The sequence below is a fragment of the Styela clava genome, chromosome 3 (genome assembly GCF_964204865.1).
Source record: "Styela clava chromosome 3, kaStyClav1.hap1.2, whole genome shotgun sequence".
Classification (NCBI taxonomy): Eukaryota; Metazoa; Chordata; class Ascidiacea; order Stolidobranchia; family Styelidae; genus Styela; species Styela clava.
Window position 1 is genome coordinate 24,315,201 of NC_135252.1, and position 20,470 is coordinate 24,335,670.

Genomic DNA, 20,470 nt, shown 5'->3' on the forward strand with positions numbered 1-20,470 from the left:
TCTAACTGGATCATTGATAATTACTAATTTCGGACCTCCTGAAGTATGCGCACCAAGATGGCGCACAGCCTGAACTCAGGTTGTGTACCAGGTTAGGGTTTAGGTTGTGCGACATCTTGTTGCGCATACTTCAGGAGTACCCTTATTTCTTATTTCGAAACATGGCGGAGGTGCTTTCTCAAATCTCATAATTTTGCTTTTTTTGCGGGAGCTTTCTACAAAAGATCCGACAAAGAAATAGAAAGATAGCGAATGTCACAAGGCAGAAGGGCGAACATTGGAATTTCGGTTTCTTTTCTCTTTTTTTTATGACCAGTTGCCCGTATCGGTATGTCGCCATTCTACTGTATATTGCGAAATAGTAACGAAATTCCATTGAATATCACAACTTCCTTTCAATATCTAGCACGAACACACTATATACGGCGCTTATGCGCGTAAATAATCAAATCTGTCACGTAGGACAAAGTGGGGCAAAATCTAAACTAAGATAGTTGGAGTCCTGTGTGTTTGTATTCAGCATTGCAACATTTCATACCATGACATACTTCAGGGCGAATCATTTATTTTCTACTTAAAATCCCCTTGTCTTTTTACTGTAAGACGTTTACATGCCCGTATTTGTATGTCAACATTCTATCGCATATTGCCAAATAGTGATGAAATTCCATTGTATTTCACAACTTCCTTTCAATAGCTAGCACGAACACACTATATACGGCGCCTATGCGCGTAAGAATAGTCAAATATGTCACGTAGAAACGTCTGGAAACGCCTAAAATAGGCGCGCAACGGAAACTGCGGTAGCGCTTTACAATGACTCTTCAAAATGGCGGTACTTAATCGAAGACGCTCCATTCACAGACCAAACGCTTAAAGGAAGAGCCACGTATTGCAGGTTGAATATTATCTTAATCAAATCACTCAATTTTGGATTTAAATTTATTTATTTTTGCAGGAAATAATTTTATAGTTATTTTATCGATAAACAATACGTTTTGGAAAAAAAATTCTTTATCAAAAATCTCAAGAAATCAGCGAAGAAGAAACATCGAGTCGCTACCTTTAAGAAAATCAAAATCGCCACGAGGAGGATTGTTTTGCACACGGTACGCCTTAGAATGGGTAAGCACCGATTTTTCACACGGAACTCTTTATTTACTATAATATCTTTCATGTTACTTAGATTGCCGGCTTAAGAATCATTTTAAAAAATGAGGGAATTCACATCGAATAAGAATTTTGTGTTAATTCAGGGAAATAGGAGAGATGATTAAATGAATTGAAGATATATTGAACTACGGACTACGGTATCGCCTGCTTGTCTGGTTGCCAGTCCAGGCCGTTATCACTGTATCAGGTTAGGATGGGATTTACATATTTATCCCGGGGGAGAGGAAAGCTGATAAGACTGCTTAACCATATGGCAAACCACGGCCTCTCGTCCATGTTATAAGACTAGTTAAGTTAGATCATGTAATAAGTTTATTTCCATTCCATAATGAGCATAACAGAGATAGATAAATCGATAAAAGCGATTTGATCAAACTGATAACAAAATTCAGGAATTAGGAGAGCTGACAAAACCTCTAGGAAGGTTCAAAGTGTACGGAATTTAAGTTTAAAAGGTTTGGACAAAAGAAATATTACTCTGTTACATGTTAAATTGTTTCTTATAGAGAGACTCCTTTTTTCATTTGTATGTTCTAAGGCAGTAAGGGAAAATATAGTTTCTTAATTATCGGTTGATTCAACGTAGCAGCGGAGTGCTGCTCTTTTCTCCTTACTGCTGTGTTGGCTGTGTAAAGGATTTGATTTGATCTTGACTCACAGGTGTGGCGCATGGTGCTAAACGTCAGGAATACGCTCGCCACTGCACCTCTGATTACTCTGCGTGGGTTCGCAGGTTCGAGGTAATTTATCGAATCCCATGCGAGGATAGTTATGTGCGAGAGGATTGCTGAGGTAGGGTGGTTCACCTAACCGCATATGTGACATGGACGAGAGGCCATGGTTTATGATTGGGCCATCTTATCAGTTTCACTTTTCCTCTGGATAAATATGTAAATCATATCCTAATCCAGTGGTTCTCAACCGCCGGTCTGCGGCAACCTTGCTGCCGGTCCGCCAAATATTTTCCGATATTAATATATTATATTTAAGCAAATTGCACCGCCTACTTTTGTCGTAATTGCATACTTTTAATTATGTTTTGTGTTTATGACCTTTTTGATTAATTTTGAAGGTTCGCCAGTCCGCGATATGTGTTTTGAAATTTTACCGGTCCGCGAACTGAAAAAGGTTGAGAAACACTGTCCTGATCAGTAGTTATTCATGGTTCACAGACTTTTTAGTTCAAGGATGATTCACCCCAGACCTTTCGATCACTAGGTGGTATAAAACACTAACTATGCCCAAATGGGGGCTCCCGAAGTATGCGAACCAAGATGGCGGACATCGGAATGTAATATGTGTACTAGGTTAGGGTTAGGCCATAATTTTAGGTATAAATACTACGGGAGGCTCTTGGCTAGTCTTCGAACTGATAATAGGATTAAAATAAGGAAAATTGGAAAAAAATTATCGCCTAACCCTAACCTGTTACCCATGTTACGTTCCGATGTCCGCCATCTTGGTTCGCATACTTCGGGAGCACCCCCAAATGTCCTATAAATACACATGTATTGGAATATACATTATTTTTAAACAATCCCCATGGCAAATTTAAAACAAAATCATATCTCAAATCGTCTAGGGCGAAACGTCCATGGAACTAAGATTGTGTATACCATTTTTATCACACTGAAAACACAAATTTCTGTTTTTCAGAAGTATGTGTACCAATATGGAGGTAACTGATTTTGTTCGCCTACTTTACATCAAGTTGTGTAAAGTGACGGAAGCCTATGGGCAGGGAGTATATTCACTTGGCTAACACAGACAGTCCCCGAACTCGTAATAGAACTAAAATAAGGAAAATCGGAATAAAATTATGACCTAACCCTATCCTGGTACACATACTACGAGAGTACCCAAGTTCAAATCGAGACACTTCGATTTTCGAAAATGGTCTGTAAGTGAATGACATAAGATAAAATATAGTTTCATAATTGTCAATATGAAAAAGGAAAGTTTTTTGTATTAATTTTAAATATTCTCAATATCGAAATGAATGCATCTCATCAAAAATTATAGTCACATGACTAATTTTTCTGAAATTACTTGAAAAGAATTCATCATTTTTATAGAAAAATGGAAAATTCAAATAATAACATTAACTTTGACTAGACTACATGAACTTGTAAAATAAAAATTCAAAGTTATTTGGAAATAGGTGATGATAATAATCTAAGATAAAGATATCAAGATAAGGTTATGAGTCATAGTATATACCAGGGGGGTTGGGTGGGCACGGTTTTCAGACCAGGGGCCAAAAAATTTTTCCACCTAGACTGACGGGCAATGTAAGTATGGCGTGAAAAGTTACATTTTTTGAACAATATTTACTGCGTTACAAAAGCGACAGTGGAAAACAATAGGCCTTGTGCCAAAACTAAATTTCACCGCAATCTCAACATATTGAGCTATTTTTACCTAAAACATCAAAATTTGTTTTCAATTTGGTTGTGGCAGCATCAGGCGGGCCAGATTGAATTACCCAACAGGCCGGATTTGGCTCGTGGGCCGTACTTTGCACACATCTGGTATATTCGGTGAATATCAGAATATATTTAGCGCATTGTTCCATATGAGAGACTTTCAGTGACTGATTTTCAGTCGTTTGAAAAGTGAAACTCGATGACTCCAGTTATAATAGTTTCATAATTTTCAATATAAAAGAGAAATCACATTCATGAATTTCTAAATATATAATAATATTGTAATAAGCCTATTTTACATATCGAAATAAAAGTATTTTATGTAAGTTTTACAAAAATAGCGATTTAACATAAAAAAAATAAGAGTTTCCAATTATGTGGGGGCTTAAAATACACATTTCGCCGCATTATATTCGCTAAATTTTTATCAAAAATGATGGTAACTGATATGAAAATAGCAATTAAACATAAAAAATATCAGTTTTTGGTTATGTTTTTGTGTGGACGCTTTAAATACACATATTACTAATATTTCTCGTTAAATCCCCCTCAGGTACATTGTAGGATGTTAGTATTATTACTTATCGATCTTAAGATCAGTAAGTATGTTGATAGGTATTTTATCTGTCTGTTTGTTTGTCTGTTAGATGCACGCGATATCTCACGACAGCGAGGTTGAATCTGCTCCAAATTGTGCATGCGCATTCACCATAGCTTGGACCAGAAGCCTATTGATTTTGGATGAATTATGTCGTATAATTAGCGAGTTATCAATTAATTAGTGATGGGACACACAGTGTCACTATGGAGTAAGAGCACTGTTTTGGGATCCCCTAACTTTCGATCGATAAGTCTTCGGTCTCCGACCGATATTCTCGTTTCAGACATTGTTCTGCTGCTTTATATTTGCTTAATTTTTATCAAAAAATCATGATATTGATACAAAAATAGCGAATTTCACATTTGAAAAAAAGTAGTTTCCAATTATGTGGACGTTCAAAATACAAATTTTTTTAATATTTTTTTTCAAAAGATTGCTCAAGTAGACTGTAGGATATTAGTATTTATTCAGACATTGTCTTTCCGCATTAAATTTGCTGAATTTTCATCAAAAAATCATGACATTGATATGGAATAACGAATTTCCCATTTAAAAATTAAGAATTTTTGATTTTGTGGACGCGTAAAATATACTAATTCTATGATATGTATTGTTAAAAGCTTACTCAGTAGACTAATAGGCTTCTGAAGAAAGTAATTTATTTACAATATTATCAACATTTAGCCAACTGATCCATATGTGTTGTTCATGTCGAATAATTTTCCGGTCTACCTGTTACAGACAGAAGTTTGCGTGAATTCCTACCGGAAATAATTTTATTACATTTCTGTCAAGTAAATTTTTAATTAATTTATGTAAATTTGTTATTCTCCCAAGCACAAATTCGCAGAAAATTCTATCGGAATTAAATTGATTAAAAGTGTTCCTTTTTGACTGAAATTTGCTTTAATATTGTGAGACTTGTTTTGTCCGCAATAAAAGTTTTCGAAGTGAAAATTGCGTCCGTTACGTAATAATGAATAATTTATTTGACAATTTACGTACTTTCTGCCCCCTTCTACATAGAGTTCATGATTATGACCTTTCGCAAGAGCAAAGGCCTTCATTTGATATTCAAGAGGGGATGGGACAACAAGTGCTTTCATAGTTTACTATTTTTTTGGGGGGTTGTGAGGGCAAATGGGGGGGGGACTACTGTTTCATATATTCGAACTTTTATTTAGAGATATATCAGAGCAACAGCTATCATTTGGTATACAATGGGAAGTCGACATACGGTTTTGGAGGTCACCTTTTTTTATTTGGGGGGGGGGGTAATGAAGAAAAAGTTAGTTAGCTTTAGTACTGGTGTGATATTTGCGTATCTGACTAAGACGTGCATTATCACAAGCTTTAAGAGCCGGATCGGAAATATCCAGTCATGGTTTTCCATTCATATTTCATGTCACAATGTATTGCCCTGTAGTATTTTATGTCTCTCTTTCTCTCTGATTAAGCCATATTATTATTATCTTTTCTCTCTTTGCGATAATATTTCAATGTGGATTGGGGACGATATCTACAGCATGACATGTTTATCTAAAAACAATGGCTTATCTTATATTGATTATCAATCCATATCTTCAGTATAATTATCTTTGAGATAAAGCATTCAGTGCGTCTTGATATGATTAAGAGATTTGTAATAAGCTTATATGCACTGATATTTTAAAATATAAGTAATAGCAGGCTTAAGGATGGTTGAATTACATTAATAGGATGAGGCTTAGCTAATCTAGTGCAGGCCTGTCCAACCTTCTTGGTGTCGTGGGCCACTTTCACATGAGAAAATTCATTACGAGCAGACTGATAACCGGACGAGAGGCCGGTAAATACGCCGTCTTATTGTATTTTCTCCGGATAATTGTAAAAATACTGATTTTGCCAACTCATATTAGGCTTTCTCCTCTAATTATTTTATATATTATTTTACAGTTACCAATCCTTTATCAAAATTACCTTCAATATTAGCCATGTGCAATCCTACGACGTCATCTACGAAAGCTGCTTCTGGTCTCATCCACTGGGAGAGCAAGAGAGCTCGCCATGTGGGGAGAAACAATGATCATCATTGTATATTCAAAGTACTAAAATGCAGGTTAGTTCTCATTGAATATTTTTTCAATTTTGACAAATTTGAGAAGACTTGAGACTATTGGAAAATTTGAAGTTTCAGATATTTTATACCAAAAACAAAATGCCTCGGCCAATGCTTAAAATCGGAAAATTAGCAATTATCCAGTTAGGCTAGGAATGCAGATCGCACTGGAAATTCAAATTTTCGAACCATTCCTAAACCCCTAACAAATTTGTTATTTCAAAACGTGGCATTTTTTTTCTCAAATCTCACATTTTGCATTAGAGATGGAGTCTTTGTACGAAATATCTAAAACTTCTTGCTAGTAGGGTATTTTTCAAGCTTGCCTTGGTGATCAATTCTGCTTTTATCGTGTCATATGCATTCTTTTCCTCCTATATTTATCATTATTCAAAATACTTAAAGCATTTCATGAGTTACCGTACTTACTATTTTCTGCTTTGTTTATTATTATTTCTTTTTCCATTTAGGTCGAGTTATAGTGATTCCATGATGAATAAATTACTAATCCTCATTTTTTTTTCAGTTCTCAGCAACTTTGCATTCTCTGTTTCCTGCTTTATTATTTCGCTGTTGGACCTTGCATCGCAGGTAAGTTTCAAAGATGGCGCACTGCATATTTGGGGATGGGGGGGAGGGGGAGGGTTCTATTTTTAGCTTGTATGTTCAGGCATTACTTTCTTTTACTCTTGTCTTACTTTATGATATTTATTTCTAAATATTTATTCATCATAATTTTGTTGGCGTACTCAATCCATACAATATTAATCAGCGTCATTCTGGAAGATGGAAAACCCTTTTTGACCTTCGTATGACCTTGGTTTCAAAGACTTTCACCAAGGTCATTAAATATTTATAAGTCAAACTAGTTAATAAATTTCAATTATGACAGTCATACACAAGAAAGTTCAATAAATCCAATATTACATTATACATATAACATTTTTTCATATATTAAACGACACATTACATTTATTTCGAATCAACAAATTAAACGTTCCTTATTAATGAGTTGGTTAAATTTAAAATTTGTAATAAAGTTGTTGGACTCTGTCTGGAATTTTTTTCATTTTACTATTTGGGCCTCACTCAAAAAACTTTGCCAACTACTGTGCTACACTCTGAAAAAGGTGCTTCCGAAGTATTCGTACCAAGATGGCGCACAACCTGAACATAGTATGTGTACCAGGTTGGAGTTGTTCAGGTTGTGTGTCATCTTGGTACAAATACTTCTGAAGCGCCCTGAAAAAGGCTCAATACAAGCTATCAGACAGGCTTATATTAGGGTCATCTTACAGGGGTTCAGAGTTCAAGCAATTTGAAATTTTTATTTAAGATTACCAGATACAAAACTGATGCACTTTTTGCGATTTGGTGTCTATGCCAGTGGTTCTCGACGCTGGTCTTCGTCATCTTTCCTACTTCCGATTTATTTTGTGAGTTTATTGATGAAATTTTTTTTTTTTTTAGCTCCTGACAGCACTCGTCCTCTAGAAACTACTCCGCAACCTCCCCCCTCATCCGGAAATATTCAATGTTACGGAGATTCCTGCTATTTGAAGATTGAGTCAAATGCTGAGGTATGTGGATAAATTTGGGAATTTATTTAAGTTTTTCATAAAGTTTGTTTGCAGAAAAGTGACTGAATATTGTTGAATTGTTGTTTGCGCTTTTTGTAATTGCTTTTTGCACAACCAAGCAAATTTAAAATGTTTTACATATCCGTGGCCGCTTACATAGTGGCTTGTTTGAAGGAAGCGAATGTCGTAAACGAGCGTTGTCTACATGTTTCTCCAGAAGTCTTAAGTAAATGTCACAAATTACTTTCAAAATAAAGATCAAAGAGCGGATGAAAAGGAATGGCAAAGTAAATAGTTCTAGGGTTGGTCGCAACATCGCAGGTAAAAAATCCCTGAATGTGAGAGATTCCATTCACAATGGCTTCAAAAAGCTGATGTTTAAGCAACTTTTTAGAAGAAAGTAAACACATTTTAACAAAATGTTTTTATTTCCAAATTTTTCCCCACTTTTCGAACCTGCTCTCTGTTATGGTCTAACTTGGTGATTGAAAAATTTTAGAACACCCCCCCTCCCCCCCCTTTGAAAATTTCTGGTCCTTGGTCTTCGTAAATGTCAAATATTACTTTCACTCTGATATCAAATAGCTGATGTTTGCAATACGTTTCAGAGTAAAGGAAAGATATTTATTTATAGAACTTTAAAATAAAGAAGACCTTGTAAAGAGTAGAAGACTCAAAACACTTAAAAACATTGTATTGTGGTTTTAAGTAAATATCACAGACATTAGCATGAAAGAAACTTTTCTATTGAAATATGACAAACAATATTTACTCTTTAGATGGATCAAATAGAGTTTTGACAGAAAGAAAATTTTTAAAATTTTTCTGTTCTGCGTTTTGTGTAAGTTCAGCTTAAAAAATCTGTGGATATCTGTATTGAATCAAATATTTGAATTGACTAAAACGGAGTTAAATTTAGATTTTAGAAAAAATTAAGAATAATTATTATAATTAAAACAAATTTTGTGTTAATTTCCACTGGAAGGCACTTCAATTAAAATTTAGGTTTTGAAAATGATTCACAATATTCATTTCCTAAAGTTTAACATCTGATGGCCACACAAAAAATGCTTTTTTTAATTTCTCAAATGAAACTTCAAAATTTTTTTTGACATTTGTCCTTGCCATCACAATGTTTGTCTGCTTTGTGTGTTTGTGAAGACACATGGTTTAATTTTATTGGGTAGCAACATACTCTGATGACCCCAAAAGGTCGTATCGTTGCCACTCAGTCATATACCGAAGGTATTTGTGTATTGGGGGCTCCCGAAGTATGCGAACCAAGATGGCGGACATCGGAATGTAATATGTGTATAGGTTAGGGTAAGGCCATAATTTTAGGTATAAATACTACGGGAGGCTCTTGGCTAGTCTTCGAACTGATAATAGGACTAAAATAAGGAAAAATGGAAAAAAATTATCGCCTAACCCTAACCTGTTACCCATGTTACGTTCTGATGTCCGCCATCTTGGTTCGCATACTTCGGGAGCACCGTGTATAGATTACCGGTACTTATGCATTCGTTTTGGGGATCAGAATCCCCTCCTCCCCCCTTTTGGAATATAAAAAAAAGCATTTTTTTGTGTAGCATACATAGCAATTCTATGTAGCTTGAACACTAATTAGGCCAGGGTGGTCCAAGGTCGTTGGCCTCGCGGGCCACATTATTATTTTTATATTGTTCGCGGGCCACAATAGTGCCTAGAATGGGAAAACAGTGTATTACAAAACAAACATTTCTATTGTCCAAACACATTGATCAATATTTGTCTTTCATCAAGCTAAAACGTGCAAAAACCACCAAAAAACTCACTAAAACGTGCAAAAATCTTACTATATCTACACTTAGTGTGAGATTTCAAACTTTTCTTAACGGAGAAAATGCCGTTTTAGATTGTCACCGATGCAACTTGCAGACATATTAAGCAACCATTATGGTATACCATATCCAGTCAAAAAATTTGTTTGAATTGGTCAGCTTTCTTTTCAAACTCCTGTTTACAAAATAACTTACAAATAACTGCAGATTGATTGATTATCGAATTTTACCAAATTTAGGATACAGGAGGATAATTACTAAATTTTTGTAATACTGTTTAGGCTGGTTGCAAAAATGATCTGGCAGGAATTATATTCAGTTATCAGGCATAGCCAACCTAGGCTAATGGATTCCTTGTTCGATTTTTAGTTTTCTATGAAGCCTATTTTGTGAGCATATATTCCCGACCAAAAAATTGGAAAGCCAGATAACAATTTAACCAACCCAAGCACATAAATCAACTTCGCTAGTTGCTTCAGATAGCCATATAACACTACTCATTCAGTGACATCAGAATATTTTTTGGTTATTTTTATGACGAAACAACTCCAAATGCGATTTTTTGTTTACCTTCGCGCAAATGCGTCGAGGGCCACAGATAATGACGTTGCGGGCCACATGTGACTTAGATCTCAAGACTCATGAAAACTCAAGTTTTCGGGTAAAAATGTGAACATATTTTATCAAGATAACAAATTTTTTCTCTCATATTTGCTTCCTTTTATTTTAATTCCTTCTGAAGTAAACTAGTTCAAAAAAAGCTATTGTCTGAAATTTTGAGCGAAAATTGGAATTTTTTTTTTTCAATAAAAAAATTGTGAATACCGGTAATATTTACTTTTGCTATTCATACAGAATAAATTGATTTCTAATGAAAAATTTTTCACAGACTTCGGAAATTTGTTTCCTATTATTTGAATTCCTTCTGAGGTAAACTAGTTCAAATAAAACTATTGTCGCAAATTTTGAGTAAAAATTTGAAATTTTTTTTTTTTTCCATAAAAATATTGTGAATAATATTTACCTTAGCTATTCATACAGGGTAAATTGATTTTTATAAAACTATTTTTTACAGAGTTTGAGAATTTAATAAAAAAAAATTCTATTTTGTGTGAAATTTGGGCAAAATTCTTGTTTTGAAATAAAGCAGGCATTTTTGGCAAATTTCATGCCACTTTAGTAATTTCTGAGTTTTTATGGATTAAGATTAAATATTTGCATAAGAACACGCTTTCAAATTCCTGGTAATTCTAAATAAACATGCCAGAAAAGTATTTTTGGGAAAACCATTTAATTAATAAAAATGCCTGGGGGGGCACTGTTATGAATGCTGTTGTTTCTTGTGGCAATTTTATTTGTTTTCTAAATATTAAATCGAGAGTCGATTTGCGGGAAAGAACTTTCTGTTTTTTTTTTTTTTTTCTCCAGTTCATGGAAAGTAAAGTGACCACAGAATTTTTTTTGCAGCCAAAATAGGCCATGAACGAAAAAAAGGTTGACAACCACTGGTCTGGGGGTGGGATGCGCCCCACAAGGGGTCGTAGACAATTTTTAGAGGGGGGGGGGCGTGGAGCTAATTAAAAAAAATTTTTTAGATTCGATTTTGCCCGTCTTATTTTGGATATTTAAATTTCTTTATTTTAGATATTTACGTTCCATCCATGTATTTTCAAGGTGTTTTTTGAATAAAACATAATTTTGCTTTACTATCAGTTATTTGTAGCTTATTGTTAGCTAGTTATTTTTGAGACGGGCAGGAGACTTGACCAATTCTAAAAGGGGGCACAGCTTAAAAAGGTTGACAACCACTGGTCTAGATATTCAACATCTGGGAGATATATTTCACATATTGCGCAATGATGGGATTCCAAATCTAAGTACTGGTTCCCTTATTTCCAAAAACATTACATTAACATGACCCATCAGTGGTTCTATTTGTTAAATTTGATCTGGTCAGCCTTTTTTTGGATATTTACATTTCGAAACTTCACATTTATTCCATTATTTACGTTCCAGCGACGTATTTTCAACGTGTTTTTGAATAAAACATACTTTTGATTTACTATCTGTTATATTAAGCTTACTGTTAGGTAGTTATTTGAGGCGGGGTGCGAGACTTGACAAATTTTAAAAAGGGGGCACGACTAAAGTTTGAGAACCGCTACTTTCATAAATCTAATAGCCTACTTAACTTATAATTTATTGAGATTGCGATTAAATTTAGTTTCGGTGCGAGGCTTATTGTTTTCCACTTTTTCCGCTTTTGTAACACTGTAAATATTGCTCATGAAATTTAACTTTTTACGTCACACTTACATACTCCGTCAGTCTAGGTGGGAGAATTTTCTGGTCCTAAAACCTTGTCCACCCCTGATCTAGAATTTTACTTAAAATTTTCAAGTTCACACAGATCATAATATTTGGTCTGTGTCAGTTATCCTTTTGTTCAGCAATATGAATCAATAGATGACAGACTAGATGTCTGGAGCATTTGTTTTGCGAAGGCTGATTAGTAGAATTCTGAACGCCCTCGAGGTCAAACTATTCGAAAACATTGTTTCGCATTTCAGAAACCGATATTTCATCCTAAATCAAATTTTGATTTTTCGTTCAATTTAGACACTAGACTCGATGTCGGGAATTTTTATTGTTGGAAGGTAAACAATTTGAAATTTGGGTCTGTCAACATTGACTTTGAGTTTTGTTTTGAAATGTTCAACTCCGATTTTCGAAATTTTGAAATCTTTGAGTGTGGTAAACCAATGGTGAAAGCAGTGGTGTTCAAAGTTCTTAAGCCGTACCCCACTTTTAAAATTTGTCAGGAATCGCGCTCCACCTCAAATACAACTACGGTAGTTAACAGTAAGCTATAAATAACAGATGGAAGAAACATGTTGAAAATACATGGAAAGAACGTAAATATCCAAATTAAAGAAATGTAAATCCAAAAGGCGGGCAAGATTAAATCTAAAAAATGCCTACCGGCAATGTTCCCTCTAATTTTTTGTAGTATGTGTGCGCAGTAATTTTGGTGTGTGCGCACTTTTTTGGAAATGACTAATATTTCTGCAAAAACCAATGAAGAAATTTTGGCGTTTAACCGAGTAATAGGTGGGCCAACAACAAACTTTCTCAACCTGCAAACTGAGAACATTGTAACATTACATCAAAATACGTCTGTACGCAGCCTCTGAAAGCTGTGTGCGCGCGCACATGCGCACACTTTAGAGGGAACACTGCCTACCGGTACCATATTTTTATTTTTAATTAGCTTTACGCCCCCCCCAAAAAATTGTCCATGCCTCCCTTGTGGGGTATGCAACACTGTATGAAAACCACTGATTCAAATGTTAGTCCTGATGCCTTCTGATATTTGGAGTCTTTAGTTTGATTAGATTCACTGATAAAATTCTGGGAACCATTGAGGGACCAATAAAATGAAATTTACATAAACAACATGGGGGCTCCCGAAGTATGCGAACCAAGATGGCGGACATCGGAATGTAATATGTGTACTAGGTTAGGGTTAGGCCATAATTTTAGGTATAAATACTACGGGAGGCTCTTGGCTAGTCTTCGAACTGATAATAGGACTAAAATAAGAAAAATTGGAAAAAATTATGGCCTAACCGTAACCTGTTACCCATGTTACGTTCCGATGTCCGCCATCTTGGTTCGCATACTTCGGGAGCACCACAACATGTTACATTTCCAAAATCAGATCATAATATTTGATCTTTGTTGAATTTTTGATATTTTGTTTGATTCAGTTGCCAGACTTAATGTCTAAAATGTTTATGTGAGGAGTTTTACCATAAGAAAGAATTCTTTGTTCTTTCAATAATATTTACTAATGTATTATGTAGTATTACACTAACCTATACAATACAAAGAGCTCTGTGGTTCATTATTACCTTCCTTCAACCGTGACTTTTGAGATTTTGTTTTTAAATGTTTAACTAAGATTTACGACCTGATATCTATTAGCATTACAATGCTCCGATTGTCCTGTCTACGTCGCTTAATTTTATTCGAAAAGTAAATAGTATTTGAACCCAGATATTTTCAATAATTCTAAACAGTGATGACGAACCAGAAAGTTTTTCATAAATCGCACTGCTATTGCCTCGCTTCATAAATGTCTATTTGTTGATTTAGATTTTGATTTAAGGTGGGCCGATACTTTGAAGTTCTAGGGATGGGGGCATTTTGTTGGATATTCAAAATTTTAATAACAACCTTGACTTTTTGTGTCAAAATGTTTAATTTAGATTTCTGAAATGATATCTAGATAAGGATTAGCATCACAATGGTCTGATTCTCAGTTCTGCTTCCACGCCTTCGAGTCGGCGTCGATAACTTCATTCCAAAAGTAAATATAAGTAGTAAATAGGCAATGTCGAACCCGTGAGATTTCAGTAATTCCAGACAGAGATGGCAAACAAGTAAGTTGCCCATAAATCACACTGCTATTGCCCCGCTTTATGAATATCTAGATGTGTGTTTGATCTAGATTCTGATTTGAGATGGTCCGATACGTGAAGTACTAAGGGTGGGGGGCATTCCGTGAAGTATTCAACATTTTAATAACTTTGAGTTTTTGTGTCGAAATGTTTAACTTGGGTTTCCGACTTTATATCTAGAGAAGGATTAGCATTACAATGTTCTGATTCTGTGTTCTGCTTTCTGTCGGCGTCACTTAATATTATTCTGAAAGTAAATATCAGCCGGGATTTCACAAGACTAACTACTCTTCCTTGCTTTATGCCTTTGCACAAGTGGATCCGATCCATATGTGTATAATGCAATGATGCTGTAGCAAGAGTAAACATGACTACTCCATTTGGATCAAGACTCTTGCCGCACACTAATACAAAATATATTTCTGTAACATCTTGTTTGTCGGAGGTCAAACTTCTTCAGACAAGCGTGTAAAGTCAACTTTTCTCAGGGGGCCACAGGCCTTTGGTTGAGAACCACTGGTCTGGTAGTTAAAACGTTGGCTTTACCTATCTGGCATCGCAGGTTGAAAATTTGGGTTAATTCCTGTGCCCCTTACACAGGGGTGTAATAAATCATTGGGTACTCCCGAAGTATGTGGACCAAGATGGCGGACACCGGAATGTAGTATGTGTACCAGTTTAGGGTTAGGCCATAATTTTATTCTAATTTCCCTTATTTTAGTTCTATTACGAGTTCGGAGATTAGCCAAGTAACTCCTGTAGTATTTATACCTAAAATTATTGCCTATCCCTAACCTGGTACACATACTGAGTTCCGGTGTCCGCCATCTTGGTTCACATACTTCGGGAGTACCAATTATTGTATAATTGGTTTCATAAGACAGTTTCATAAGACTGTGTATGTAGTCGGTGTCAATGGGCTCTGCCCCTCCACGTTGGCCTTTTGTCTTTATTCATCAGGCCTACATATTAACAAACTTCAAAAGGCATAAAATACACATTAACGATCCCAAAGGGTTATATAAAGGAAGCAATTTTTTGTGTAAGTACGCTGTGAGTTTTTTTGATTTATTTGATGCCTAAGAAACAAAAAGTTTAGGAAGCGGTAATGTAGTATATTGGCGATTTATAACTGGAAAGATGTCAGTTCTTCCAAATTATATTAGGTCCTTGTTACTGCTTATACAGAGCCTAGCTCAAAGCAGAAGTTTGTGATAAATAAACAATATACCAAGTAGTGATTTAGGACTACATGTCGTAGCTGTCAATATGAGTCATGTTTGCTTGTCACCCATTTCCTGCGTGAATAACTTCTGTCGCTGATGTTGGGAGACATCTTTAGTCTATTTGTCACTTATTTCTTCATCACTGAGTCATTGACATTAGAATATTATTTTAGTCATGCATAACATGTTATATTCAAATTTGATTTCTGTATGGAAAGTTAGTTTCCACTTTCTACAAGTGGCTACCAAAACATAAGGAGTTACTATTATTAGCGCAAAAAATTTTCAGCTCGGTATTTCACTGCTACTAAGAAGCCATCTTTAGTCCATTCATTTACATATTTATTCATCACTGACGTCAGAAGATTATTTTAGTCATATGAGACATACATTCACACATATGCGTAAAACAGGTTGTTCATAAATTCTGTATTAATTTAGGGAAAAGAACTTTGATTTGCTCTGTGAAACTAATAGTCGTCATTTAGAGTGTATTAAATGAAGTGAAAAATTTCAATTAATATATATTTATATTCTAAAACAGTGGTTCTCGAACTTTTTAAGCCACGCCCCCTTTTTAAAAATTTTCAAGTCTCGCACTTCACTTAAAAATAACAAGCTATCAATAAGCTACGAATAACAGATAGTAACATGAAAGTATGCTTTATTCCAAAAAACATTGAATATATTTGTACATAATAAAGAAATGTAAACAGTAAAGACGTGTTAATATCAAAATAAGGCGGGCAATTTAAATATAACAAATATTTTTATTTTCAATTAGCTTCACGCCCCCCCCCCCCCCCTTCCCCCGCCCCAAAAAAAATTGTCTACGCCTCCTTGTGGGACGTGCCCCACCATTTGTAAACCACTGTTATAGAGAGATCATAGCTTTCTCCAAAGTGTGCTAAATTACTGAACTTTTGGGTACAATCATACATAAACAGAAGCTGAAGTGAAGTTGAATAAATTTTCGGGGTTCCCGAAGTATGCGAATCAAGATGACGGACATCGGAATGTAATATGTGTACTAGGTTAGGGTTAGGCCATAATTTTAGGTATAAATACTACGGGAGGCTCTTGGCTAGTCTTCGAACTGATAATAGAGGACTAAAATATAAAAAAAATGGAAAAAAATGATCGCATAACCCTAACCTGTTACCCATGTTACGTTCCGATGTCCGCCATCTTGGTTCGCATACTTCGGGAGTACCAAATTTTCTTTATCTTCATAAAAGTAAATATGAAATTTACTGATTTTTTTTTGCGTCATCCTGTAAATCAGTCATTTGAATATTATTTTTTTTTTCAGGCGTTAAAAAAAATGTCCAGCGTCAGTGAACATCTCTTCGATTCTTACGCTACAGTAAACAACACAGAGCGCTCAATCAATGAAAAAGGACTTGAAAAATTTTTCAGTGACCTTGGACTTTTCAAGGGCGAACATGAAGGTCATGACCACGAAAATCATGAAGGTCACGACCATGACGACCATGAAGGTCATGATCATGATGATTATGATGCATTCGTGTGGGACGACTCGGTAGATTATACAGAATTCAATAAAGGGGTTTTTGGAAATTCGAATAACGATTTTGCTCAGGCCAACGAAACGCACACTCGAAGGAAGCGATCTGAAGATGATAATGAACTACCGGTTCGTATATAAATGAATATTATGCGCTCCCGAAGTATGTGCACCAAGATTACGCACAACCTGAACCCTAACCTGGTACACATACTATGTTCAGGTTGTGTGCCATCTTGGTACACATACTTTGGGATCTTCTAAATTTTTATTAATATCAATGAGTGTTGGGAAGTCTGATAAGCAGATTCTTTACAGATCACCAACTATAGTGTTATTTTGATTGGTAGATTCCAAATTCTGTTATGTTCAAACAATTCATGCTCAATAAAGTGAAAACACCCCGTGAAAAAACCAAGCAATGAAACTATTAAGAACGGGGAGTGTAATGTGAAAAGTAAAATCTGTTTTGGGCTTAGCATTGTGGCCCCCTGCAACTGCTCTGTGCCCCATGGGTAGGGATGGCGGAATCGAGTCCGGATTCGATTACAGATTCGATTCTTTGCGGAATCGACTAGAATCAATTCCGACGCATTGGAATCGATTCTCGAGGTTAAAACTTGGATTGAAAAGAATGTGTAAAGTTTTGTGGCAATTTTCTTCACATATATGTATAAACTGCTTCGCTGCGATGTTGAGTTGCTACGACGACGCAAACTTCACTTCACTATAATATTTCGATAAAAGGCTTTAACGTTTATTTATTCTAAAAATCTCTGTGGGTTCTGAGGGATTCGTTTTTGTTGTGCGATTTTGTCTCCTGTGACAGATTGGATACCCATACTACTTAGTTCCGGCCTTCTTGGCCGTACAAAATTTGAACATCGGGCTCTTGTTTGATTTCATATGGTATTGCTTAGATAGGTATGTGTTCCTCGGTAATATATGTCGAGCAATCGAGATTCGAAATCGAAAATTTAGGAATCGGATAAAAATCGAATACTTGTAAGTACTCATACTTGGCATTACCGCCTTTTTTGGAAGCTGCTGCTACATAGTTCACTATGATTTATGTTCTTGACTCTAATTCTGAACACTGGTATCTTAACCCTCTCTAACTCATGGTCTCACCCAGCTGAAAAACGCAGCCATGTTAAATATGATGTTGCAGTAGCCAGAAGTTTTCAAAGGGGGTCGGAGTTCTGAAATTTCTAATTGCCAAGTTAGGGAGTGGGTTCTGAAGAGTTTCAAGTTGAATGCTTTTTTTTACATTTCAAACATTCCGACCCCAAACTCCTCCTTTGACTACACCCCTGTGATGTTGTATTGCTTGCGAGCATTGTTTGGCGTGAGAGGATTGTTTAAGTAAGCAGATTGTAATTATAGCCACATTACTTATGAGATAAATATGGGAACTGTATTTAAATATACCAGCCTTTAATAGTCATAACCTTTATATTGAGCGTGTTGTTGCAACATAAAAACTAAGCCATTCAGGAAATGTTGAATGACTAACCGCTGTATTCCCACGATTTAAACGATTCATTCATCTTTCCTATCCATAGCTTAATATATATGCTGTCCATAAAGTCTTAGAATTTTTCAAAATTGCAAAGGGAATTCATCGATACCATATATTGTTTTGGCCCTCACAGATGTATTAAATGAAGTAAAAACACTAACAATTAGTGATTGAAAAACAACAAACCTGGTTAAGATATATTGGAAACTGACTTCATAACAAAATTGAAATTGAAAAGGGGCTTTATGTATAGTATATATATGCAGAGTAGTATATATAGTATATATATAGTATATAATATATATAGTATATATATATATGTGATGTCGTTGCCTGATGACTAGTACTGTTTTATTCATGATTGTTTTATAAAATGCTTGTCTTTCGCACGAATGAGCGAAATAAAAAAAATAATATTTTATACTTTCAGTGCATATCATCAGTTAAAGATCTTATGAAAGCATATTTTCAACCAAGGTCATCCAACGACCTTCGCATGACCTTGGGTGACTTTATGACCCTGATGCCAGAGATTTTACTCAACATAAAGAGACCTGAGTGTAGATTGGAGAAAGGTGAGTTAGATTGAATTTTTTTGTAGGGGGGAGGGGAGATGCCTAATGCGTTAATTCAGAGCAGTGTTGGTAAGCAGTTCACACTTGGTTGAAATGTTCGAAAAATTTATTGACTTGTTTCACGTTGCCTGGGGTAACCGAGTATATGGTTTTGCGTGTCAGAACAACCCTCTCTCCCACCTGTAACATACATAGCAATTTTTTTGGAGCTTGAAATTCTTTTACTACCCTTAGACTCTTTAAAACTAACGTTTTCCAACCGGACCCGCTTCAGTTTCTAAAAATTTATCCCCCCCCATTTGGAAAAGTCCTGGCTATACTCCCGCACTTTGATTCTTTTATAGATGGCGACTACGATTATAACTTGGGTTGAGTCAATCACTACTGTTTATTAGCCGATACAATAAGGGGGATCATTGTATTTCCAATTATATTTCACTCTCATTAAATATTTATTGCAATCCCTTTGACCAAGTGTGGGTGGTGCTTGGAGCGCATTATAAAAATTGACTCCAGTCACAGCCTAGTCTTGAAAGAATTAATTTATTAATAACATTTGTTTGGAGTTTCCGAAAATTGAAAAATTCATGATTTGACCTGAAATGATTAATTCTCGGTGTGACTTATGACCTTTTGACATTGAAATGACCTTCAAAAAGTTCAGATGACCTTCAATTGATCAACCAGATTAAAAATTTAAACATAGAAAGCAAACTCAGTAATTGGATTCAATGTTTTAAGAACAGATTCTCTTTATATCGAACTCACTAACAACAGGTTCCCTTATTTCAGAAATATATCTAAGAACGGGTTCTCTTTTGTATTGAACTCATTAACAACGGGTTCCCTTATTTAAGAAAATGTACTTATGTTACTACGTAACCTACAATAACATGACACACTTTACGTAAATCCAATACATGACTTTAGAATCGCAAAATATCATGCTATTCGTCAGCTTGGTGCATGTTACACCCATATACTGCGCTCGTCTACCGTCTGAAACAAAAAAAAAGAACGGGATTGTTTAAACTTCCTGAATCCCACCCCTTGCCATACTACAGAATGCTAAAAAGTAACGCAAAATTAACAGAAGTTAAGATGAAAGGCTACTTAAAACATTTATCGACTGACACTTTTTACCAGTATTGAATTACGGTGAAATTCCATTTAAACAGTTGACGGCTGAATGGTTGATGGGTCAACAGAATAGAGGTTTTTAAAATATATTTGAAATAGTTTCAACAAAATTCATTTTTTTTTACATTCAGAGTCTGATCACGCTGAGGAAAGCAAGGAGAGTGAACACAAAAAAAGCAAAATCATGATTGAACATACAACAAGAAATAGTAAGTTTAAAAGAGCTGCATATTGCTTTGCTATGTTCTTGCTACTATTCATAGCATATTACATCATTTTGCTAACACGGGCTGTTCTTTATTTATCCTCAATGAGATG

At 35.3% G+C, this 20,470-nt stretch overlaps 1 protein-coding gene across 1 annotated transcript in view; it reads left to right on the forward strand.

Annotated features, from left to right (window-relative positions):
• Positions 1 to 970: 970 nt before the first annotated feature.
• Positions 971 to 20,470, forward strand: part of LOC120342685 (zinc transporter ZIP10-like) — a 29,443-nt gene continuing 9,943 nt past the window's right edge. Inside the window, exons 1-7 of the mRNA XM_039411623.2 lie at positions 971 to 1,125; positions 6,136 to 6,298; positions 6,825 to 6,889; positions 7,769 to 7,878; positions 16,700 to 17,044; positions 18,868 to 19,012; positions 20,284 to 20,361. Of these exons, the coding sequence (XP_039267557.2) occupies positions 1,122 to 1,125; positions 6,136 to 6,298; positions 6,825 to 6,889; positions 7,769 to 7,878; positions 16,700 to 17,044; positions 18,868 to 19,012; positions 20,284 to 20,361 (910 nt within the window). The 5' untranslated portion in view covers positions 971 to 1,121. The remainder of the gene's footprint in view (positions 1,126 to 6,135; positions 6,299 to 6,824; positions 6,890 to 7,768; positions 7,879 to 16,699; positions 17,045 to 18,867; positions 19,013 to 20,283; positions 20,362 to 20,470) is intronic.